Below are 25,380 nucleotides of genomic sequence, written 5' to 3' on the forward strand. Positions count from 1 at the left end.
CAATGCCAAGCGAGAAATTTTATTTAACAGAAGTCGCCTACATCGAACGGCCAGTTTGGACTACATCCCTCTACTTCCTTCTTTAATGACATCACTAAAACAGTTTTTTGACTAACCTCCGCCCACAGGAATACACAAGAGTTGCGTTTGTAGAGTGTGTTTGTCGCCATGTCGTCGAAACGCTGTTATTTTCATCCCGCAGTCCAATCACCGGGTCTGATTCCGGCTCAAATTGATAGGGTAAAATTAAAGACATGTTTACAATAACACTGAGCGCGTGCATCTCCACGTTATGGTAAGAGGCGTGACCTTTCCGGGCAAGGTTCGCTAAGCTGCTGTCGAATCACAACACAGGAACCGCTGGCACAATCAGAACTCGTTACGTATTTCTGAAGGAGGGACTTCACAGAACAAGGAAGTCATCAGCCCGTTTTTATGACAGTGGAAACAGCGGTATACAGATAAGTAAATTATGTGAAAAATACTGTTTTTTTTTTTTTTTACACGCGGAACATGAACACGTTATATTTCACACTATAAACACAATCAAAGCTTAAAAAAAACCCACGAAAAACGGGACCTTTAATATTTTCATTTAATTGGCACCACCTTTGCTTACAATTGCAATTATGTTTACAACTTAAACGGCTTATAAAAAATACAAGACTTCAAAATCAAGACTTATTTGCCGCCTGAATGCCAAATCATTTGTTAGATCATAACTTTGTATTGCACTGTCATTCTGAGTAAGGTTAAAGAGTATGCATGTCGTGACTGTGTAAATAAGGGAACACTGAATAAACTGCGTCATAAAGGGTCTGAAGGTGCACTAGGTTCATGTAGCTTGCGTCACAGGGACAGAGATTTGAAGGGCAGCCACTTGTCCGGCCTGAATGCAACTGAAACATCTATATTAGACTATAGTGACTTTAAGATATTAGATGTCATTAACAAATCTGGCATGGATCATTGTGGGTGACAGGGAGGAAAGGACATATGGCAGGTGGCACAAGCTTTGTTTTGCATGCGAAGGGGGATATGAAAGAAGGGGTGGTGTCACGTGTGGTGTCTTGTGAGGGGGGAGGGTGTTGGTTTACTCCAATGAAACATGTGGTAGGGCTGAGTGCGCTCCGATTTCACTGCCAAACCCCAAAGCAGCCTTGATATCCTGCTAATGTCCTGACAACAAACAACAACCAGCTAAGACTTCAACATACACAAACAAAGGTGACACCGACAGTGGTACACAGGTACAACGTTAAGGAAAAACATACAACAGAAGTCATTACAGTATTTTTACTATAACAGCTAAGGTTCACTTCAAACCCATTCAAGTTTTATGATTCACATGAACACCTTCAGTACACTGTATGCTTACTAAGCATGTTTACATGCACAGTTATAAACAGCATAGTCAAGCTACAGTCATCTGTTTTTCCAAGTACACAACATCATGTGTAATCGAATATTTGAAGGGGCAAATACTAGAGGTGCACCGATACCTTATTTGCTTTAGACCAGTGGATCTCAGCCTTTTTGACTTTAAGGCCCCATTGTCCATTAAAATAGGCCCCCCTCTCACTCAGAGTTTCTTCCTGATAAAATATCTTGATTTTATTTGTCTTATGCTGGGTACACACTAAAAGATAATCGGGCTGATTTTGGGCAGATTTCTCCCCTTCTGACAATCCTAGGTAATGTCCCGATTATCTTGATCAGGGGTCCCCAAACTTGTTCCTGGAGGGCCGGTGTCCTGCAGAGTTTAGCTCCAACATCGTGCTCTGACATGTTGAATATTTACGATCAAAAATCCTGATGTGTGGGGTGAACCCCGAGGACAAACGCGTACATGCTCTTATCACGTGAAACGAAAGAATATTCAATCAGAAAGCGAGCTGAACGAAGACAGTGTTTATACAACGTGTAAGGTAAAACATACCAAAATCATTCCAAACACTACCATCGCAATTTCTTCCTGCCTATCATCCGCCATGTGTATTCTGAAGTCTCGAGAGATTTTGCGAGATTTCCCGTGTTCACAATCGGGACTCTGGTTGAAAATCTGTTTGTCACATCACATCACAGCACACCACACACTACAGGAGCAAAACAGTTAAACCTAGGATTTTTTTGTCCTCATGTTTGTGGTCTCTCACATTTTGAAAATCTTATAAGATTATTTAAAAAAAAATTGTGTGTACCCAACATTAGCTTATTTTTATGTGTGTGTTGTCTTACTTTAAATCGTTAAAGGGATAGTTCACCCAAAAATGAAAATTTGATGTTTATCTGCTTACCCCCAGGGCATCCAAGATGTAGGTGACTTTGTTTCTTCAGTAGAACACAAATGATGATTTTTAACTCCAACCGTTGCTGTCTGTCAAATAATGGGAGTGAATGGGAACTCTATCAATAAGAGTCGAAAAAACTTGCATAGACAAATCCAAATTATACCCTGCGGCTCGTGACGACACATTGATGTCCTAAGACATGAAACGATCGGTTTGTGCGAGAAACCGAACAGTATTTATATCATTTTTTTACCTCTAATACACCACTATGTCCAACTGCGTTCAGCACTCGGTTAGTGAGGTCTGATCGTGCTCTGACAACGGAAGTAATGTCTGGCACTCATTGAAGTATACGCGTGAGACATCACTGCCATTGTCAGAGCACGATCAGCCCTCACTAAGCGAATGCTGAACGCAGTTGGACAAAGTGGTGTATTAGAGGTAAAAAATGAGATAAATACGTGTGTCTTAGGACATCAATGTGTCGTCACGAGCCGCAGAGTTTAATTTGGATTTGTCTATGCAAGTTTTTTCGACTCTTATTGATAGAGTTCCCATTCACTCCCATTATTTGACTGACAGACGGCAACTGTTGCAGTTAAAAATCATCATTTGTGTTCTACTGAAGAAACAAAGTCACCTACATCTTGAATGCGCTGGAGGTAAGCAAATAAACATCAAATTTTCATTTTTTGGGTGAACTATCCCTTTAACTCATCTTGAGACCCCTTGGAAGTTTGTTGAGACCCCAGCCCCTGGCTGAGAACCACTGCTTTATACCAAATGAAATCAAACTTTTAAAGTGCATGTCAACATAGACTGACTCAAAAATGAGAATTCTGTCATCATTTACTCACCCTCATGTCACTCCTTTTGTGTTCTGCAGAAGAAAAATTCATACAGGTTTGAAAGAACATGAGGGCGAGCAAATGACAAAACATGGATATAACACGGCACAAGTGTTGCATTCTAAACATTGCACCAAATACCCTGGTCTACAGCCAAAGTGCTTCTGAATAAATGTAGTCAAGCTTTACTAATTCTGGGTCACCAAAAATTGTGTTTAAAATTGTTGATTGGCTATAGTTTTCAAGATATGCTATTAGATTAGAATACGACCCTTGCTTGGGAATGGTCGACGATAATAAATGCTGGATCTATGAATAAATCTATGACTGGGTTTGGACAGTACTTGCTTTAAAGGCAAAACAATGAATGATGCAATCTGAAGCTGGTAATGCATCATACATGATATCATACATCATACGGCAAGGGTGCAAAACTCACTTCCTGGAGCTCCACAGTCCTCCAGAGTTTAGTTCCAACCCTGCTCCAACACACATACCTGTAGTTTTCAAATAAGCCTGAAGGACTTGATGAGCTGGATTAGATGCGTTTAATAAGGGTTGAAGCTACACTCTGCAGGAACTGTGTTTTGCACCCCTGTCATACAGTGTCATGCTCTTATTTGTCAGTGTTTGATTTTGCAAAGGGACACATTTCTGTTTAGCCAAAGTGAGCAGAGATGTCTCATACTTGTATGAACAGTCCAGATAACTTCATATGGAGCCCATCAATGCTTGCAGACAATTGCTGGACAGTGACAAGAGATGTTCCATTTAATGAATACAAGAAGTGCAGAGTAGATAATGAACAGGACTAAACTATGTACATACGTTTTTTTCGCCTTTTAATAAATTTGATTTTTTGTAACCCTTTTGCTGATCTGATTTTTTAAAAAGTGTTACATAAACAGGACAGGCGACCGGTACTAACTACACAATATACAGACATGAAATATTCATATTTGAATTTAGCACATCAAAATTCATAATAAACATCAAATTTTATCTCTGAAACAGACTTCTTTATAAAAAAAGAAAAAAAAAGAAAAGTAGACTAGTCATATCGGCCCCTTGAGTAATAAGTTTGTTATCAGTGCAGTAACATAACATTACAATAAAGCAAAGCTATTGTTCTGGTTCGCATATCAAAAAGTAGTAACATTCTGTTTCAATACGCTGGTCAAGCATTCACGTCTGTGTACTGTTAAGTATGTATACTATATACACTATAAAAGAAACAAGTTAATTTAAAAATTAGCTAAAATGCTGAGATAGCCTAGAAAAATCAAAATAGTGTTTGTACTTTAACTATACTATCAAACAACTAAGCCACCATCAAAGTTCCACTATCTTTAGTACCAGTACATATGCAGGAAAATCATGTCCATCTGTTATCAGTGTTTTTCCTTCACCCGCTCAGTGGGAGCATAGCAGATGTGGCCCATTCACCTTCCTGAGGCCCAGTACAAAAGATCCCCTCCACAAGCACACAAAAGAGAGGGGTGAGGGGTTTCTAGAGGTTGGAAAGGGAGGGCTAGATGTGGAGGGCCAGCATCTTCCACCTGCTTCTGTTTAGGAACTGAGGAGACAACAGCCCGTAAGCTACTTACTATCTTACTTTAGTATTAAATGCCCTTTGTCCCTGAGGATGAGTTTGGGGAATGTGCGTGTGCATGTGTGTGTGATGACAGACTATTGCTCACTGTGATGACTGGCCATCCACATGTCAGTAAACATGTTTGTGTCAAAGTGTCTTGATCTGATTAAAGACATCTGCCAGCGACCCCTCTGACTTAACTCAAAAGGAGCTTTGTCTATGACATATAATAACAAAGACATCATAAATTACATCCTCTTATTTGTTCAGAACTGATTTCCTGTTATCATAGATTCATTCTCATTCCATTCCAGAACATGCCAGCTACTGCTTGTAACATTTACTGTCACTGCAGCTCTCTAATGTGTTACACCTTCCTTGACTTCCTGTGAAGGGAGTGTCTAGAGTTCACTCCCTTGCTGCCAAAGCAACATGTCATCTGATAACCCACAACAGCACTTATGGTCACCACAGGCAATGGATAATAAATTAACTTGTTAGAAAAGAACTGTATCTGAAATTATTTATTCACAAGATTGTCAAAATGCACTAATTCCCTAAAAAAATAAAGGTGTGCCAAACTTTTACTTTTTTTTTTTTTTAAATTGACCACTGGGCCAGATTGAACTAAAAGTCATTATATGCAGGCCAATTACTTTATTTGTTAATAAGAACGCATACACAACACATGCTCTTCTGGTGCCTGTAAAGTCCAGAATCAACTTTATACAGCTGTAATAACCAAAACTGGGGTAAAATAAAAGCAAACATTTTCATTCAGTATTTAACATTCACTAATTGGATCACTCCAATTTCATTTTATCAATGTTTCTTTTTTTCTTTTTTACATGAACCATAAATATGCTATCCGATTCTCATATGTATTACAAACAAAATTTTAGCACATGCATAGTAGGGTTGTGCAGAAATATCGATACAGCTAACTATCGCGATAGTAAGTATTCATGATAGTGTATCGATATTCCAGTCTCTAGTATCGATAATTTTTTTTTTAATCATGTTTTAGGGTTTTTGTTAATAGCAGAGCCTACTGTCACGCGCAAGTTAGGAGGAAAGGCAACTTGTCTAAAGGCAGTTTTACACGGGATGTGGCAAGTGGAATCACCACGTGACTGCCGCTTTCTCTCGTTGTGGAAGAGTTTTGTGCAGTCGAGGCAGTGTTCGTGTCATATATCGTATCGTGACCCATGTATCGTGATATGCATCGTAATGTGAATCCCTTACCAATACACAGCCCTAATGCATAGTAGTGGTTAAACGGATCGTTGTTAATCCGTGATCCGTACGGACCAAGCTCCATGGTTCGGCACGCATGTGATTCGCGGATCAATTTCAAGTTTAACCACAATAGAGTGAAAGGTTATCATTTGCACATGTTTTGTCTTGCTAGTTTACACATTAAATAGATATAAAATAGGGGTGTGACGAGACAGGTAGCTCACGAGACGAGACGAGACACGAGATTGAGTTCACGAGAACGAGACAAGATTTTTACATGCCATTTTTAAGAAATCCTCAAAGATGAAATACATGATTAGAAAAATAATCTGCAGGTGTATTTGAAATGTTTTAACTACTCATCTTGTAATTAATGTCATTTCAGTTCTACTTTGAGTATGAATTATCAAGACAACAAAAAGACAACAATATTCAAGCACTGTAAAACGTTTTGCCACAAACTGGCTTCTCTCCTGTATGATTTCATATCTCTTCAGACCTTACTGCATATGATTTATAAGCTTCTACAACTTTTGACCTCCTAACTGAACTCTTTTCCACAAATTTGACCATAGAAATAAAAACAGTATAAATAAAAATGGTAAAATTCATTTTTTAACATTAATGTATTAACCAACATCAAAAATGAGCAATATCTTTGCTACAGTATTTATTAATCTTTGTTAATGTTTGATTTCAGTTGGTTTGTTGTTAATCATGAAAGTGCATTAAGTAATGTTAACAAATACAACTTTTGATTTTAACAATGTATTAGTAAATGTTGAAATTAACATTAAAGGTGCAGAAGAACATGTTTTTAAAAGATGTAATATAAGTCTAAGGTGTCCCCTGAATGTATCTGTGAAGTTTCAGCTCAAAATACCCCATTGTTTTTTTTTTTTTTTTATTAAGTTTTTTTAACTGCCTATTTTGAGGCATCATTATAAATGCGCCGATTCAGGGTGTGCTGCCCCTTTAATTATCGTGCTCCACGCCCCAAGAGCTCGCGCTTGCCTTAAACAACATAAAAAAAAAAAGTTCACACAGCTAATATAACCCTCAAAATGGATCTTTACAAAGTGTTCGTCATGCAGCATGTCTAATCGCGTAAGTATGGTATTTATTTGGATGTTTACATTTGATTCTGAATGAGTTTGATAGTGCTCTGTGGCTAAAGCTAACATTACACACTGTTGGAGAGATTTATAAAGAATGAAGTTGTGTTTATGAATCATACAGACTGTAAGTGTTTAAAAAATGAAAATAACAACAGTCTCGTCTCCGTGAATACAGTAAGAAACGATGGTAACCACATTTAACAGTACATTAGCAACATGCTAACGAAACATTTAGAAAGACAATTTACAAACACCACTAAAAATATCATGATATCATGGATCATGTCAGTTATTATTGCTCCATCTGCCATTTTTCACTGTTGTTCTTGCTTGCTTACCTAGTCTGATGATTCAGCTGTGCACAGATCCAGACGTTAATACTGCCTGCCCTTGTGTAATGCTTTGAACATGGGCTGGCATATGCAAATGTTTTTTTTTTTTTTTCGGAATCTAGGGCACCTTTAACTAAAATGGTGTAGAAGTATTGTTCTTCCTTAGTTCATGTAAAGTTAACTAACTTTAACTAATGAATCCTTATTGTAAAGGATTCATTTTAGTGTTACCATAAAAATAAATAACAGTTTTCTTATTAAGAGCAAACATAATCAAAGTACTCTCTCAATATTCAAAGTGCAAATAGAGACCAAATTTTTCTTTAAGCATGATACAGAGCTGAGAGATGCTTACAACTACACAGCCCAGCCTAAGATAGCTTTCATATTGGAAGATATTTGCATGCATCAGGGAGCCGCTTTCAAATGCGGGGTATTGACAGTGACATGAGATCTCGTCACACCCCTAACATAAAACCATTCCAGTGCTAGAAGAGGCAAAAGAGGATTTAATTTGGTATCACACGCCACACTGTTATCGGTGTGCACAGACGCACATGCATACAAGGCTCACGCACACACAGAGAGAGGTGCGTTTCAGATAGCTTGCGAACTCCAAATTGATTTCTCTTTCGCGTCCTCAATGCACTTGGATGGACACATGCACGCATTATGTCAGTCAAAATACCCCTCTCAGCAAGTATTCTCCTAAACACATTCGGTTATGTCTTAAGTGAACGAGGTCAGAATTCGGATGTGTATCTATCGGATGTGTGCGTACATGGGGTCTTACTCTTAAAGTGACAGCAACCGATAAATACCTGCCGTTGTCCGTCATGTAAATTAAACAACCAAACATAGCTTTAACAAAGATTAATCTATATTAAATTTATCCAGTGAACAGTGTCATTTTAAATTTAATTATTACATTTCTGTAAACGAAAATTAATACTTTATTTGTAACTTTGTTGTATTTATCTCTGCTTGTTATTGATGTACAGTATTTGTTCTTTTTACAGTCTGTTCACTTGCCATTATTAATGTATTAGTTAGGCTACTAGTTTCTGCTGTGGTATCAGATTAGTTAAAGTGGGCTAAGTAATAAAGTTATCCCCAACCCCCCAATTTTTTTTTTTCATGCTGATCTGAAAAATTATCCGATCCGTGAGTTTTGTGATCCGTTGAACCACTAATGCATAGGGCCTAGACACCACATTCAGAACCGGAGAAAGCCACCGTGATCCAATTACAAACAGATTATTTGGGTGCACGTAAACATAGCTAGCCTTTAGATTACATTTAAATACAACAAAAATAGTAATTAGGGAATATTAAAATCAGACGAATGAACCAACAACGCCACTCCTTAATAAGCCATCTAAAAGTTGTACATTATCACAAAGTCACACTAGAGCACTCCCTTGACTTCCATTACACGCATACAAACACTGGAGAGTGGAAACAAAAGCACGTGAGAAGAAGTTTCTCTGACCCTTAGAAGTTTGACCAACAGAGAACTTAAACATCACACACTGACCTTTTGGTTGAATTAAAAACATTACAATAAGACACAACAAGATCAATGCATGTTGCATTTAAAAAAAAATTAAAAATCATGCCAACTTTAAGTTTTACAGCATGAAATGGTTCATATCCTAAATAGTGAGCTATGAACGGAACAGGGAGCAATTTCATAATTTAGGCATAATTTGCACAAAAAGGTAGACAAATGTTGCTTCGAAATGTCAATCTACACTACAAAATTCCTCCACCAGGTGTCCTTACATGTAAAAAAATGCATACGGCGGTTAGTAGTTTCACTTCTACAAGTCCGCCAAACATCCTGCCCCCACTTCCTCCAGTTGACTGTGCAGTTGTGTTGAGACATTATAGATCACTACACTGACCCATTTGATTCCCACTTCTCATAAATGCAATCTGAAAAACTGCCATCAAATCTGACACTCAACTAATGTAATTTCCCTGTTATCAGATGACATTTCGGTGTAGATCACCATCACTAAGCTAATGCTAATGATAATGATCCTTTCAGCAGTCATGACTCTCTGTTTGGCCAAGTCATCTGTTTTCCCTTAGGGGTTTTCCACCTGTCTCACTGCTTGAGATATGGGAAACTTCTTAGTGGATGTGGTCAATTAACTTCCATGGAAATGGAGGGAAAGCCACACAGGGGATTGCTCCTAAGTTTAATAAGCTGATTTCATATTCATTAGGCTGGGTTCAAGGCTCCCAGAGTAAAAACCCTCCATTTTACTAAAATACTAAAATAAAAATAGACCGCTATTAAGTAATCAATCTGGTCCGGTGTCTGTGGGGCATGTGAGATCTTGTGGGTGGAGAGGTGAGATCTTTCTGATCTAAATAGAAAACCTAAAAAACACAAAATGTCACTTTTAAATCAGGATGACTATAATATGGAAGAAAAAGAAGTAGCATACATGGAGGTAAGTAACAGTTTCCCTTACCACAAAACAAGGTCAAAATGTTAAAACATGACCACAGTCGTGACATTTGGTCATACTATAACGGTTTCTAATTCATGTCATGTTCCAACTTAAAATTATTACATAATCGTAGCATTTTACACATCCATCAGCAATACGGGGAGAAAAAAAAAAAAAAAAAAAAAAAAAACGGATCCACCCAAATACTGTATATGCAATACAAATTTTAAATTAGTCACTACATTTAAAATTTAAGCTATTTGCCAGTTTACCCACAGGTGTGGTTCTAGGGTTGGTTTACTATTAGAAAAAAATTACCTCTAACAGTCACAGTTTTATAGAGACAGAGAGGAAGTACAGCCATTTGCCAGCAGGATCAGCACTAAGACATGTTTCCTTTTTTCATGTAACACGTCAGCCACAACCACTTTCATACATAGAGACCAAATGCAAAAATACCAGGTGTCTCTTCCACAACCTGCTTTAAGCTAAAGAACGCCATAGCAACCCTCACCAAAGCCCCAAAACAGATGTGAACACTGTGCCTGGGCAGACTGATGTGACATGCCTTTTTTTAAAGTCTGTGTAAAGCAATATTAAATGTGTTCTGAGTAGTGTGTCAAAAGTACCGGCCGAGATACCAAATTGGTACTGAAATTTAAAAAATGTGACACTTTGAGCGCTGTTGAGCGGATTCGTAAACCCATCTGATTGCCAATTATGTCTGTGATTGGCTACAATGATCAACGCTTCAAAAACATGTAAATAGACATCAATGACACTCTTCACCGAGAGCTTATATCATATCTTGCATATCATATCTTACTTACATATACACTTAAAAGCAGGCATCTGTCAGTGGACCGGTCCGCTGATAGACACCTGCATTCAAACGCTCCCACTTTTAAATTCAAACACATCCGTGTGCTTTCAAAAGCTTCCATCCGTTAATTATTGCAGCCGATCACAGACATATCTGATGAATGCATGAACACAAAGGCCAAACAGAGGTGTTTACAAATCCTCTCAACAGCGCTCAAAGTGTCACATTTTTTTAATTTCAGTACCGACTTGGTATTGCGGTCGGAACTTTTGACAAATCTAGTTCTGAGTTTGTCACACCACAGAAAAGACGTGTTATTAACCACCCAGCCAAATTTGAATGATAAAAAAAAAAAGACAAGTAAATGGCACTAGGTGTCGGTGGGACAGGAGGATGAAGGCCAGGATGGAAGATTGTCGGTTCAGCCCTATTCACCAGTAACAGCAGATTATTAGTGAATATCAGTGTTTGTGGTGATCCTCAGCTCTCCATCAAGATGGCTCTTCAAAAAATTAAATCAACCTCTTTCTGATATCATAGTTTTTAATAAGGAGACCGAGCTTTTTTGTAAATTACTGCAACCATGTGATATGCATTTGCGTGACGAAGGCATAGCTAGCTAGCAAGGTAGGCTGTAGTAACGGTAAAGACAGTAACCCACGATTGAGCAAGCAAACCACTGATGCTAATGTGCTCTAGTTATTATAGTGTGGAGGGTTCATGCTCAGTGGTTCCAGTGCGTCACCCACCCAAAAAATCCTGAACACAAAAATGGTGAAAAACTGTTTAACAGTCTAACTCCACAGTTCAGTACTACATAGTTCACAGTCTTTGTAATGTGTTTCCAACAATACATTTCTAACATTTATAATGTGATTAGAAACAAATCTCTGAATTGCCTTTACATGGACTTTAACATGTCCAGAATAGCTGAGGTATGATTAACATTTCATATTGCTTCTCAAATAATAAAGATACAAAAATTAGGACTGTCATCATGATCAGGAAATTGATTAATTGCGATGAATATTTTTGATTAACAACTTAACTGTTGTAACATGCTTTAGTGCTGCACAAATTTAGATAAAATGGACAAATACAACTATGAAGAAAAGTCTATTTCAGTGATTTACAAAACCTGTACATTAGGATACAAAACTACAATACTAGATTCTGACCAAATGCTTTTTGCTTCTACTTCAGTCCACGTACACAAACTTCACCAACTGGATAAACCATCCCTTGGATTATTAGCTGAGATCTGCTAAAAAACCTAGTCACCCATTATCAATCAGAGTTGCACCTTGAAGTACATACTCAGTCTGATAGCTCACACATTTTGTGTATTATAAGGGTAACTCTTTACAATAAGGTTCATTAGTTAACATTAGTTAAACTACATTAGTTAACATTGACTAATAATGAACTGCACTTATACAGCATTTATTAATCTTTGGTTAATGTTAATTTCAACATTTACTAATACATTATTAAAATCTTGTTAACATTAGTTAAAGGTGCCCTAGATTCAAAAATTGAATTTACCTCGGCATAGTTAAATAACAAGAGTTCAGTACATGGAAATGACATACAGTGAATCTCAAACTCCATTGTTTCCTCCTTCTTATGTAAATCTCATTTGTTTAAAAGACCTCCGAAGAACAGGCGAATCTCAACATAACACCGACTGTTACGTAACAGTCGGGGTGTACGCCCCCAATATTTGCATATGCCAGCCCATGATCAAGCCATTAGACAAGGGCAGCCAGTATTAACGTCTGGATGTGCAGAGCTGAATCAACAGACTAGGTAAGCAAGCAAGGACAATAGCAAAAAATGGCAGATGGAGCAATAATAACTGACATGATTCATGATAACATGATATTAGGGCTGGGCGATATATCGCATGCGATTCTCACGCGCATTTCGTCAGTAAAGCCGGTTCCCTGATTACCGCTAAATCGCCATCACCTGCTTTCAAATGGAGCGCCTTTTAATAGACAAAGCCGTAGTTCACGGAGAAGCCACGCAAAATCGCGTTCAGTATCGAAGATGAATCGACTTCGATAATGAACCCGATTTTGCGTGGCTTATCAGTGAACTACGGCTTTGTCTATTAAAAGGCGCTCCATTTTAAAGCAGGTGATGGCGATTTAGAGGTAATCAGGGAACCGGCTTTACTGACGAAATGCGCGTGAGAATCGCATGTGATATATCGCCCAGCCCTACATGATATTTTTAGTGATATTTGTAAATTGTCTTTCTAAATGTTTTGTTAGCATGTTGCTAATGTACTGTTAAATGTGGTTAAAGTTACCATCGTTTCTTACTGTATTCACGGAGACAAGAGCCTTCGCTATATTCATTTTTAAAGACTTGCAGTCTGTATAATGCATAAACACAACTTCATTCTTTATAAATCTCTCCAACAGTGTAGCATTAGCCGTTAGCCACGGAGCATAGCCTCAAACTCATTCAGAATCAATGTAAACATCAAAATAAACACTGCACTTACGCGATTAGACATGCTGCATGACGAACACTTTGTAAAGATCCATTTTGAGGGTTATATTAGCTGTTTGAACTTTTTTTATGTTGTTTAAGGCAAGCGCGAGCTCTTGGGGCGTGGAGCACGAGAATTAAAGGGCCACACATCCTGAATCGGCTCATTTCTAATTATGCCCCAAAATAGGCAGTTAAAAAAATTAATTAAAAAAAAATCTATGGGGTATTTTGAGTTGAAACTTCACAGACACATTCAGGGGACACCTTAGACTTATATTACATCTTTTAAAAAAAAGTTCTAGGGCACCTTTAATGCACTGTGAACCAGCACAAACAAACTATGAACAACTGTATTTTCATTAACTAATGTTAACGAAGATTAGTAAATACATTAACAAATGTATTGCTCATGGTTAGATCATGTTAGTTAATACATTAACTAATGTTTAACTAATGAAACTTATTGTAAAGCGTTACCATTATAAGCAACACAAGCATGCTTCCTTCATCTTCCTTCCAGATAGACCGCCAATTTATAACCACAAATCATGAATGAGCAGAAAGCTCTTTACTGGCACACACAGGGGTAAACAGAGGAGCTGGAAAAAAATTTATCTTTTACTAATAGCTCCTCAGCACTCAAAGGACTCAATTATAATATACAATAATGGACAGTTGTTTTCTGTTTAAAGATGAATGTCAATCCAATACATGCAGTTAATAGATCGTATAAGGGGAACCAATTTCAGACAGCCTTCAATGAGGGTGAATCACATGACTTCCTTGTTTAAGAGGTTGTAAAGGACACTCTTAAAGGCCATGCTAAAGGCCATGCTTCACAAGTTTTGTTTTCCAGAAAACTGTCAATTCCTTTCTGACATGGATTGAGTAATCGGTTTAAGAATCAAATTTAGCCATGTTTTTCTGATCATTCCCAAGTGATTTGAACAGCTTGTGTAGACAACCTAACATGTCTCTTAACATTTACATTCCCTTTGGTGACATATTGTTGAAGTGCAAGTTAAAGCAGACTCCATTAGCCTAAATCTGACCTGACTGTGGTTATAGTACAAAAAACAAGTGAGAAGCTAGATGGAATGAATTGTAAACCACTGAATGTTCTACACTTTAATACTGAGACTGTGGGAAATGATAAAACTGGAAGTACAAATTCAAACATCATTGTTACATAATTGCAAGATATGATAACTTTAAGGTCACTAGAATTTTTTTTCAACTATTGCTTTTTCATTAACCCTTCTTTTTCAATTTTAGAAGTAAGATTCAGGGCCTGTTGATGCAAACAGAGAAGACTTTGTCATATTGCTCAGGGGAGCATTGCTTAGACAAAAGATAGAACCAAGCAAGGATAAACACATAAATGGCCTTAACACAAGACCATGCTATAAATAAACTTGAATCATAACATTAGAACAGTAGGAAGTTGGAAACAGGCTGTCATATGAAATGTAGGTCTGCCGTACCCGACTAAAGATTTTCCTAGTCGACTGTTAGTCATTCATTTAAGTCATTGATTAGTCGGGAGACAAATACTAAGGGGGTGTTTACACGTCGCGTCTTTTGCGCGCTCAAGTTTGTCATTTTAAATGTAGACATGCGCCAAGAACGTATACAATAGAGATCAATGTTGTGGCCGCTGCTCAAGCATTGTAACACGCTCATTTTGTCTAGCCATGTCTACGCTCAATTGATGAAAAATATAAATTCCGCAAGCACACCGCAGGTCATGTGACAAGAACCAACCAATCAGCTACACCCTTTCCATGACAATACTGAAAGCTCAGCCAATGTAGGAGCACCGAAACAAAATTTTTTTCTCTTCTCCAAAAATAAATCTAGTAACAGAGCTACTTCAAGAGATTTTCGGTGCTGGAAATTAATTTATCATATGCTGAACCTTCCTCATCGTCATGGAGACCATAAAGGAGAAAGCGTTTTCCATGCATTTTTAGACACGACATGTGAACAGCTTCTAAGCACCCCCAGTGCATACAAATGCTGCAGCGACACCTGCAAACATTGCACCAACTTTTCTTATATCAAAATTTATTTCGAGATCAAAATAAATAACATATGATATAAGTAACCGCCATATCTTTTAAAAAAAGTAAACTATTTTTTAAATGTAGGACATATATATATATAAATTATATAAAACAAAGGAATAAATAACTAAAGGCTACAGCAAACTGAAACGCTTAAAAGAGAAATATCAGTGCAAATATAAGTCAGGCCAATGAACAAGTATATGAGAATGAACATTGAATGAAAACTCAGGAGGATCCGAACACAAACAAAATATATATACATTATATACAAATTAATAAATAAAAAGTAGCCTATAGCAGCAAAGTGAAAAACTACAAAATAAGGACAATTATTAGTGGGGCAAAGGATCACAAAACTCACATTTCGGATCATGTTACTTTTTTTGAGTCACGGATCGGATCATTTTTCAGATCAGCAAAAAGTTCAAATATTATTAAAGACTAGTGTTTTAACGATAGTATCATATAGTGACATGAGTGTATCACAATACTGAACAAAATAAAGATTTTTTTTTTTTTTTTAATTAAAGAACTATGGTAATAAGTTAACAAAAGTGTAGGCCTACTGTTGATTAAAATGCTAAATTTGGTATTCTGGGGTGGACTTAAATAGGCTTGGATATGGTCCTCATCCTCAATGCAAAGGGCAATGGTGACACCGGAATAGAAATATTCATGATTCTGAAGCTGAATATACAGAATTATGTTAGACACATATGCTTGCACTCTGTCACTGACTATATTTAAAATAATGTAGGCCCCTTTTTACTGGTAAAATCATGTATTTTGGCATCAGGACCCACAAATATTCCACACATGTAGTACCGTCACTGAAACTCTGTAAACTTTAAATTTTTTTCCACACACAGTTAGGGGTGTTGAAATTAATCGTTTCTACGATGCATCGCAATGCGGACGTGGACGATTCTGATGCAGTAATAGACCATAATCGATTATAGCATGTGAGAGTGTGTGTGTGTGAGAGCGAGTGAGTGTGTGCGTGCGAATGAGCGTGTGAGCGTTATTGTTACTCAAGTACACTACTTGACAGTTTCATGTGCTTTTAGTATTTTCTAGTGTTCATTAGTTCTAGATGCTCCTGTCATATGCTGTGTTCAGACTTAAGATTTGTTTGATGTTTGCTACAATCAAGAAGTAAACTTTCTTGGAGCAGATAAAATAAAAATGGAGTTCATATATCTCACTGCTTGTATTCATTGACGAAAATGTAGCCCTGTACAGTAATACTGAAAATTGAGGATGCAATGCATAGTGATGCATCATGAAATCAAATGGAATTGAGGACATGATAATCATAAATCGAATTGAATCATGAGACCAGCATGGACATGGAAGTTAAAGGGTTAGTTCACCCAAAAATTAAAATTCTGTCATTTATTACTCAACCCTCATGCCGATCCACACCCGTAAGACCTTCGTTAATCTTCGGAACACAAATTAAGATATTTTTAGTTGAAATCCAATTTGGCTCTGTGAGGCCTGCATAGGGAGCAATGACATTTCCTCTCTCAAGATCCATAAAGGTACTAAAAACATATTTAAATCGGTTCATGTGAGTACAGTGGTTCAATATTAATATTATAAAGTGACAAGAATATTTTTGGTGCGCCAAAAAAACAAAATAACGACTTATATAGTGATGGCCGATTTCAAAACACTGCTTCAGGAAGCTTCGGAGCACAATGAATCAGTGTGTCGAATCAGTGGTTCGGAGCACCAAAGTCACGTGATTTCAGCAGTTCGGCAGTTTGACACGCGGTCCGAATCATGATTCGATATGCTGATTCATTATGCTCCGAAGCTTCCTGAAGCAGTGTTTTGAAATCGGCCATTACTAAATAAGTTGCACCAAAAATATTCTCGTCGCTTTATAATATTAATATTGAACCACTGTATTCACATGAACTGATTTAGATGTGTTTTTAGTACCTTTATGGATCTTGAGAGAGGAAATGTCATTGCTCCCTATGCAGGCCACACGGGAGCCATCGGATTTCAACCAAAATATCTTAATTTGTGTTCCGAAGATTAACATAGGTCTTACAGGTGTGGAACGGCATGAGGCCAAGTAATAAATGACAGAATTTTTATTTTTGGGTGAACTAACCCTTTAAGTTAAACGTGTCAAGCAGTAAGCGCAGTACTAATTTTGCTTCCACACTCTGCATGAACACGACACGCACCTAATATTAGCGCACATTTAAGTTAACACTAGAGAGAGCAGCCATGTGAAGCGACTTTAGGCTTTACTTTAGGCTACACATTTTATATAAGTCAAGTTTGAGGTGGTATGTCACCTTATTGCAGTCATTTTAACCCTCTCGAAATATTCCCACATTTTGGATTTTCTGCCCAGCATATTATGGCACAGACTGGCCGTGTTAGCAATCTGTCACTGCGTGACTTTGTAAATTCCTGGGGTTTTTTTTTTTTCTTTTTCTGTGACTAACAGACTGATTAAAATGTAGTTGACCAAGCGTCTTCTCGTCAACTAATGTTTAATCAACTATTATGTGTCAGCCCTAATGAAATGCTATATATTTTTTACTTGAGATTACCATATAACATTTTGTCTAAGTTGTAATCTATTCTACAGACTAGGTGTAACATCTATGCAGAATTCCAACCTTCAAAATCAGGCACACATCCCAAATCAGGCTGACACAGGATGGACTTTGAGTAAATGTAAATGTTTGACATTTTTCTTTACTATAATAATAAAACAAATCGGCTAGGATCTAAGTCAGGGTATACTGCCCCTGTTGTCTTTATTGTTTTGGTGTTCTTTACAACTACTGCACACTTAAACCAAAGGCTGATTTGATATTACTAACAATTCTGTGTTTAAAAACATTGCATTGCATACTATCCCTGAAATAACTTCTAACTGCAATTCATAATAAATTTCATTACAAATACTGAAACAGGCAGCAAAACATCAATAAAATGTACTTCCTGAATCTGAGCTATCGACATTCGGCAGTGATATGACATCATAATCTGACATAAGTGAGACAGTAGGAGGGAGTTACTCAGATGTACCTCTGACTGTTACTGATCCCACAGACAGGAAAAATAAAAGCCACAAATAAGCACCTAAGAACAGACACCATTAGGGCTGTAACGATATGCGATATGAAACCGAAATCGCGATACGCAGGTCCACGAACCTGTATCGCGATGTGAGAAGGCAGAATCGCGACACACCCCTTCCAACTCCCAGAGTTATCCTTCCTGTCCAGATCCAATGCTACCACATTTTTAAATTACTATAAGTATTAGGGGTGTAACGATTTATCGTAGATGGTGTGTCTTAATCAGCTCTCTAGTTCAGTAAGTGTTTCGGGCACACATTGAATCTTGCAAGGTTTAAACGTTTCTCATGTCAGTCTCTTGCATGGTCGCGTGAGAAAAGTCGTGGCTTTCTTTCACCGCAGTGCACAGCAACAGCTGTGCTCACAGAAAAGCAAAAGACGCTTGCGATGCTTTGCTTTAAGAAGTTCTGTGGGCCCGTTCACATATTGTGTCTTTTCCGCGTGCAAGTCAGTTATTATTTTCAAATGTAGCTGCGCGGCAGGCGCGCTCATAATTGGATCAACGCGGTCGCGACGCGCATGCAATTCCCAACTTCTCAGAATGCCGCAAGCGCACCGCAGGTCGTGTGACAAGAATCAACCGATCAGCTATGGCCTTTCCGTAACAAAACATCAAAAGCTCAGCCGAACAGCTGATAAGCTGTCATGGTGTTTTTATATCTTATCTCCACAATATATCTCGTAGTAAAACTAAGCAAGGGCAGAAATCATTTATCCTTTGCAGAAACATCCTGATCCTCTTGGGGCTCAGTTATGGTTGCTAGCAACGACCGACGCCACAGGAGCGCAAGCGCTTTGGAAAGAAGGAGAGCGGTGCAGCCGCGCCTTCCACGCGCTTTTAGACGCGATATGTGAACGGCCCCTATTCATAATTCTAAGTTCATGTTAAATTTAACATTTTTTTTTCAGTGACAGACAGCCCTATTCAACTGTTAATTTGAATACAGAAGGTTTTTATTAAAATTTTATATTTATTTATTTTATTGAAATGTGATCTTGTATGTACAACAAGGAAAATTATTTGTTGTTAATTAATTATTAGTTTTTTTAATAAATCTTGTTTGAATTTCAGTTTCATTTTGTTAATCGTGAAGTATCGTATCGTGAACTCCGTATCGAGATACGTATCGTATCGTGACCTGAGCGTATCGTTACACCCCTAGACACCATGTGGCATTTAATCCTCAACTTAATCAGCAAAATATCAAAGCGTGTATGCCTGATGCATGGATCAAAGTAACATTTTCTGAGAAAAACATTGGAAGTGATTTTTTCTGTTTTTCTCTGAAAAATCTTGGAACTACGTCAGCCAGTTTATTAGGGATATTTTGTTACTTGCATGAAAAATGTTAAACATAGAATAGGTTTAGCATAAATCAATCCAAAAAAGCATGTCCATGGTCTGATAGAATGGTGCATTTAGAACAGAACTGCAGCTGGCTTCGATGGCAGACTTTAAAGATACTTCACAAGTTTAAACCTGCACATTCATGATGAATTAAACATCAGTGTCAGTGAAGTCTAAAAGGCGTGAGTCCTTATTCCTTGGCTTGAAGTCAAGACCGTTCTTTTCTTCCTCATGCATCAAATTACTCTAAATGATGATACCTGCGGATCAGCCTAAACTTTTAGGTATATAAGATCAGGAAATGAGTTAATTTTCAGGTAAACTGGGTCAATTTTACCAACATATACACAAGGAAATGCACCGCCGTTAACAAAATTAACAGGTCAGCAATGACTCAATTTTCCCCAAACATATGGATCAAAGGCACCCTGACGCACAAACACTAAATCACAGCAATGGGTGAATATCTGTGCCTATAACTCAAAAATGGACTCTCCAAACTGCCATCAGTCATTATCTATCTCATGCTTCACAGTCCCCCAACTCTTTTCCTGCCTCCCACAAGTATGCAATGGTCTTTTGCAGCTAAAAATAGTCAGGCCGTGTGTGGTGATGAATGTGGGGCTGAGCCAGATCTGTCACCGGAGAGTACAGAGATCATCCAGCATGATGAGAGAAAGCCAGCCAGGGTGCTGACATCATCGGTGGCCCAGGAAGATCAACAGGGCTTTCCTTCAACAGATAATCATCACCCTACCCCACAAAGCTCAATCAAAAAGCAAATGCTGGATCTTTCTCTGTGGTTGTGATCACAGCAACACTTTGGGAGGCATCAAGAAAACTTACAATTTCACTGTAATAATCAATGTCTCTAAAAAGACCTCAAACAAATGTTACCAAGATGTGAATGAACACCTCCGCATTTCTACTCTGCTGCTATAGCAGCGCAGACAGTGAGTAGGAAGAGGACAACCACAGAAGTGGATTGTTTTGACCTTTGAGACATACATTCTTGCCCCAAGTCTTGTTGACTGCCTTTTAACTAAAAAACTCACGGGTCTGAGTAGGCCTGTGTGAATCATCGTAATTGATTTTTGATTTCAATTTTGACTTCCAATGGATTAAGAAAACAAGATAATCAAGGTAAAACGATTATTGTGCCACTGCCGCAGTCTGACTAGAGCACCTTCCTTTCCTTCACAGTGGAGCACATTTGTTCCTCTCTAAAAGCCCAAACTTGATATCCAAATCAGCCAAATAAATGAGTGTTGTATAATGCAGTCTACTGTTGCTAAACTGCGAGATGTGTTTGATGTTAAACAGTGTTATTAAAAGCGCATTAAACTGCAAAAGAGACACCGTTACCCAGGACAGGCTTTCTGTGCGCACGCTCCAAGTCGGAGCCTGAATGCAGATAAGCAAATGGGCTTCAGAAGTGTGCCTAAACACAAAAATGTCAAAATGCCTTTTTCACGTAAAAACACAGTGGGTTATGTCTTAAATAGAAGTACACAGTTAAAAAAAGAAAATGCGTGTGTAACAGTAGGTATAGCAGGGTTGTCAAACTCATTTTAGGTGTGCACGGATGGGAAAAAAATGTAACCATTTGCAGGCCAAATTACCTTAGAGTGTTGACATTTATTACCCTACATAAATAATACCCATACAACCATACAAATTAATTGGCAAGAAAACTAGAAAAAAAAAACGAAAAAAAAAAAAAAAAACACTGATCTGTGAAAACTGCTTTTATTTTATTTTATTATTTTTTTTACAGTAATTATTATTTTTTTTCATGGCTGATTCAAATTTTTTACAAGCAAATTGGCCTATTGCCACACTGGTTGCCGATTTGATTTTTGTTTATTTGCTCTATAACAGACAAACTGGCCTTAAACAAAAATACCTATATCCATTTGAAATTAGAGGCAAGCACTACACCTTAATCATGACGCAAACAAAGATGCTACACACATGTAGCATGAGTTGTTTTTGTATTTAAAATTAGCTTTCAAGATTTAAAGCAAAAGCAGAATGGTCTGACTCACACAGATGCCATTTTGGGAAATGACTGATTGCAAAGCAATTTGTGTGCAAGTATGGTATAGAGATCAGCCAAAATAGGGCTGGGCGATATATTGCATGCGATTGTCACGTGCATTGTCAGTAAAGCCGGTTCCCTGATTACCGCTAAATCGCCATCACCTGCTTTCAAATGGAGCGGCATTTAATAGACAGAGCCGTAGTTCACTGACAAGCTACGCAATATCGCGTTCATTATCGAAGGTGATTCATCTGCGATAATGAACGTGATATTGCGTAGCTTGTCAGTGAACTACGGCTCTGTCTATTAAATGGCACACCATTTGAAAGCAGGTGATGGCGATTTCGCGGTAATACGGGAACCGGCTTTACTGATGAAATGCGCGTGACAATCGCATGCAATATATCGCCCAGCCCTAACCCAAAATAAAACTTAAAACCTTTCCGATTTATGGCCTATTTTCTATTATTGTTCAAATCATACCCCAAGCCGGGTTAGACACCGTCGAGGGCCGCATCATTAATGATAATCAAACACCACTCACTGATCTTGACTGAATAACTTAAGTAGCTTTAATAAGGATTAATCTATATTTAATATGTAGAGTAAGACTCTGTAGTGTTATTTTACATTTGATTATTCAGTTTTTTGTTGTAGGCCATTACATATCTGAATACCACAGTTAGTACGCCTTCCTGAAAAACACTGTTTAATTTGTATTTTTCTTCTGTTGTATTTATTTGTCCATTTTGTTTGTTATTAGTTTCTTTGTTCTCATTGTATTGCTGACTGTTAACTTGTCTTATGTAATTATCTTACATTAGTTAACCTATTAGTATTTACAACGACTAATATAGTGAAATAAAACTTTGATCATATCGTCCACCAATAATCAAATAAAATATTTGTGATTCAATATAGACCAAAAATAATCGTGATTATGATTTTTGCCATAAGCAAGCCCTATGTCAAAATACTTGTAAATACAAAATACAATCACTTTGATGGTCATCACAGTTCTACTGACAAGACTTCACGTAAGACTATGATTATGGAAATCATTTTATACAAGTATATTTTATCGATGTGAGGTTGTAGAAGGCAGAAATTAATTATACATCACATAGTTACCCTGGGTTTTTAATTCATTATTTTTCTGCAGAATGAAGCCTGAAAGTGCAATCTGCAAAAATCAAGGGTCAGATATATTACTACTGTAATAACAGTATAGAGCTGTAAAATTAGAGACTGACATAAATTAAGGCAGAATGCTTTTTGTGTTATGATATAGTATTACCACACCTTTTGTATTTAATGTTGATTTTATAATTAACAGCCATAACTGTTCAAAAACAATTTATGTTAATGAAATTATAGAATGTATGACATTAATAAAACAACAGGCTGTGTGTTTTAAAATTATTTTTAAAAAATGCACACACAAAAGTAAAATATAGCCCTGAAAATCAATTCCAGGGGGCAAATATTGACCCTTAATAAATAAAAAAAATAAAAATAAAGCCTGACAATGATTTATTAATTAATTTATTTTTATTGTATTTATTTGTGGAAGTTTGCCTATATTTCACAGGATAGTATAGAAGAAAACGAAAGAAAGCAGCAATGGGGGTAAAAGGATCAGGAAAGGACCTTGAGTCTGATTGCCCAAAAAACTACTGCTCCATATTTCAGAGCATTTACCCCAAGTCTATGGCTCTGATTTAACAATTTTAACCACGTGCTAAAAGATATGTACACTAAATGATACCTGATGAGTTGTAGTTACTACTAGGAGATTATTTAAAATATGTGGGACTAAATAACTCAATCTGAGTCAACCAAATACAGGCCAGCACTACAAACCACACCCAAAAAAAAAAACCAAACACCTGACACACCTATTCCACAATCACCTGACCAAAACAAGATTCACCTTCCTGTTTTGCGTAACTACGATTTGCGTCAGTCTAAATGAAGTAAATACTCCTCCTAATGAAGGTGGAACGTATTGTGTCATTCTCTGCCCTCTCCTCCAAGCTATTCTGCCCAATACCGTCGTTAATATCAAAAGCCAGCTGGAACAGGAACCTGCCACCTGGTTCTTAATGAAACAGATGGCTTTTCAATTTCCATTGTGCTCCTAAAATGAATGATTAACTCACTCCCAAATCACTGTGTACCCTGGAAGAACACCTGTAGAAAGCTTACTCGATTGCTTTTAAATCCCTCAACCATAACTCACAAAGACAAACACTTCAAATGAAGAATAAAACACTGATTTTAGGATTTATGAATATGAGAGAGTGGACAGTTGGTCGTTTAAATAGCTAAAGAATAATGATGAGGTGTGTTTTACTTGTTAAACATAGCCACAAAAAACATACCCTTGTCTTAAACATTGAACAGCAGATTTATAAAAGTCTCAATCTTACCTTTAAAGCATACTTTTCCCCACTCCTCTTCTGAAAGATCTCCAGAACCCTGCCATTGATGCCCAGTCCCAGGACTTGACTAGTGACCTTGTAGTCATCGATTATGGCATTTTTCTTGATCTGAAGTGAGGCTTTTCCCAACACGAATTGGGCTGGATTCTGTTGTTGCTGCTGTTGCTGGTTTGGAAACTTCGGCGGACTGTTGGCGTTAGTCAACATCTCCCACCTCTTTTCTTCCTTTGCTTAAACAACTAGCTACTTCTCCTGAACTTCAGTCCTTCTTCGGCAACACCCAAGGCGAAGATTTGCCTCAGAGAGCTCGACTCCAGGAACATAAACTATGTTTAAAACCGATAAAACTGTGACACAAAGCCTCTGACTCGCCGTTATTTCGGTTTCTTGGTGACTAGTTAGCTAAGCTAGCTAATATCCATGTCGAGGGTCAACCCACCAATTCAGGGCTCAGAGAGTTAAAAGGCGACTTATATAAACTCACTTCAAGGTTAAACGGCTTCGAAATGTCACAGGCTATATGAAAGAGCCGCCGAGCGAATTAAAAACACAAATGTTGAGTTAAAAAGTGGGGAATGACATGCGCTCTAACACTAGTACTCTGCGAGAAGCGCACTGGCCTTTCGCGACTTTCGGCCAGCCAGCGTCTTACTGCTCTGACGTCATGTTCGTCAATTCGAAATGCCTGAGCTCTTAAAGGAGCCACCACCTTCACTGAAAGTGCATGTTCACTGAAATTGCAATTGCAATTAAAATAAATGTTTTAAATATGAAATTATGTATATATATGAAATTGTGAATATTAAATATTAAACTATTGACTACAAGTATATGCTCTGTCCTGCACTGATGAAAAAAAGTTATAGGCCTACAAGAAAACATTTTATCTATCCCATCACACAGCCTTTAAATACATTCACTGATTGTTTCTTTTCAATAAAGTTTTGATTTTATGATTGTATTTCTGTAGACTTAGGCTATGCCAGTATAAATGAGCGCCAGTTTTTATTTACAAATTAAAATTTTGTTATAAGGCCTATTAATAGGCTATATGTTAAAAGAATATTTAATCTACAAAAAGAAAAAGAAAAAATCTCTTCCCAAAGTCTTTTTAATCCATTCACTGATCTCTTATTTTTGTTTC

The 25,380-nt window shown here is 37.4% G+C and overlaps 1 protein-coding gene across 1 annotated transcript in view; it reads right to left on the bottom strand.

The window, feature by feature from the left end:
• mapkapk2a (MAPK activated protein kinase 2a) overlaps nucleotides 1-24,901 on the bottom strand; it is a 42,121-nt gene extending 17,220 nt beyond the window's left edge. Inside the window, exon 1 of the mRNA XM_048172452.1 lies at nucleotides 24,225-24,901. Coding sequence (XP_048028409.1) covers nucleotides 24,225-24,443 — 219 coding nt within the window. The 5' untranslated portion in view covers nucleotides 24,444-24,901. The remainder of the gene's footprint in view (nucleotides 1-24,224) is intronic.
• Nucleotides 24,902-25,380: the final 479 nt, after the last annotated feature.

This window comes from Megalobrama amblycephala, linkage group LG21 (assembly GCF_018812025.1).
Source record: "Megalobrama amblycephala isolate DHTTF-2021 linkage group LG21, ASM1881202v1, whole genome shotgun sequence".
Lineage (NCBI taxonomy): Eukaryota > Metazoa > Chordata > Actinopteri > Cypriniformes > Xenocyprididae > Megalobrama > Megalobrama amblycephala.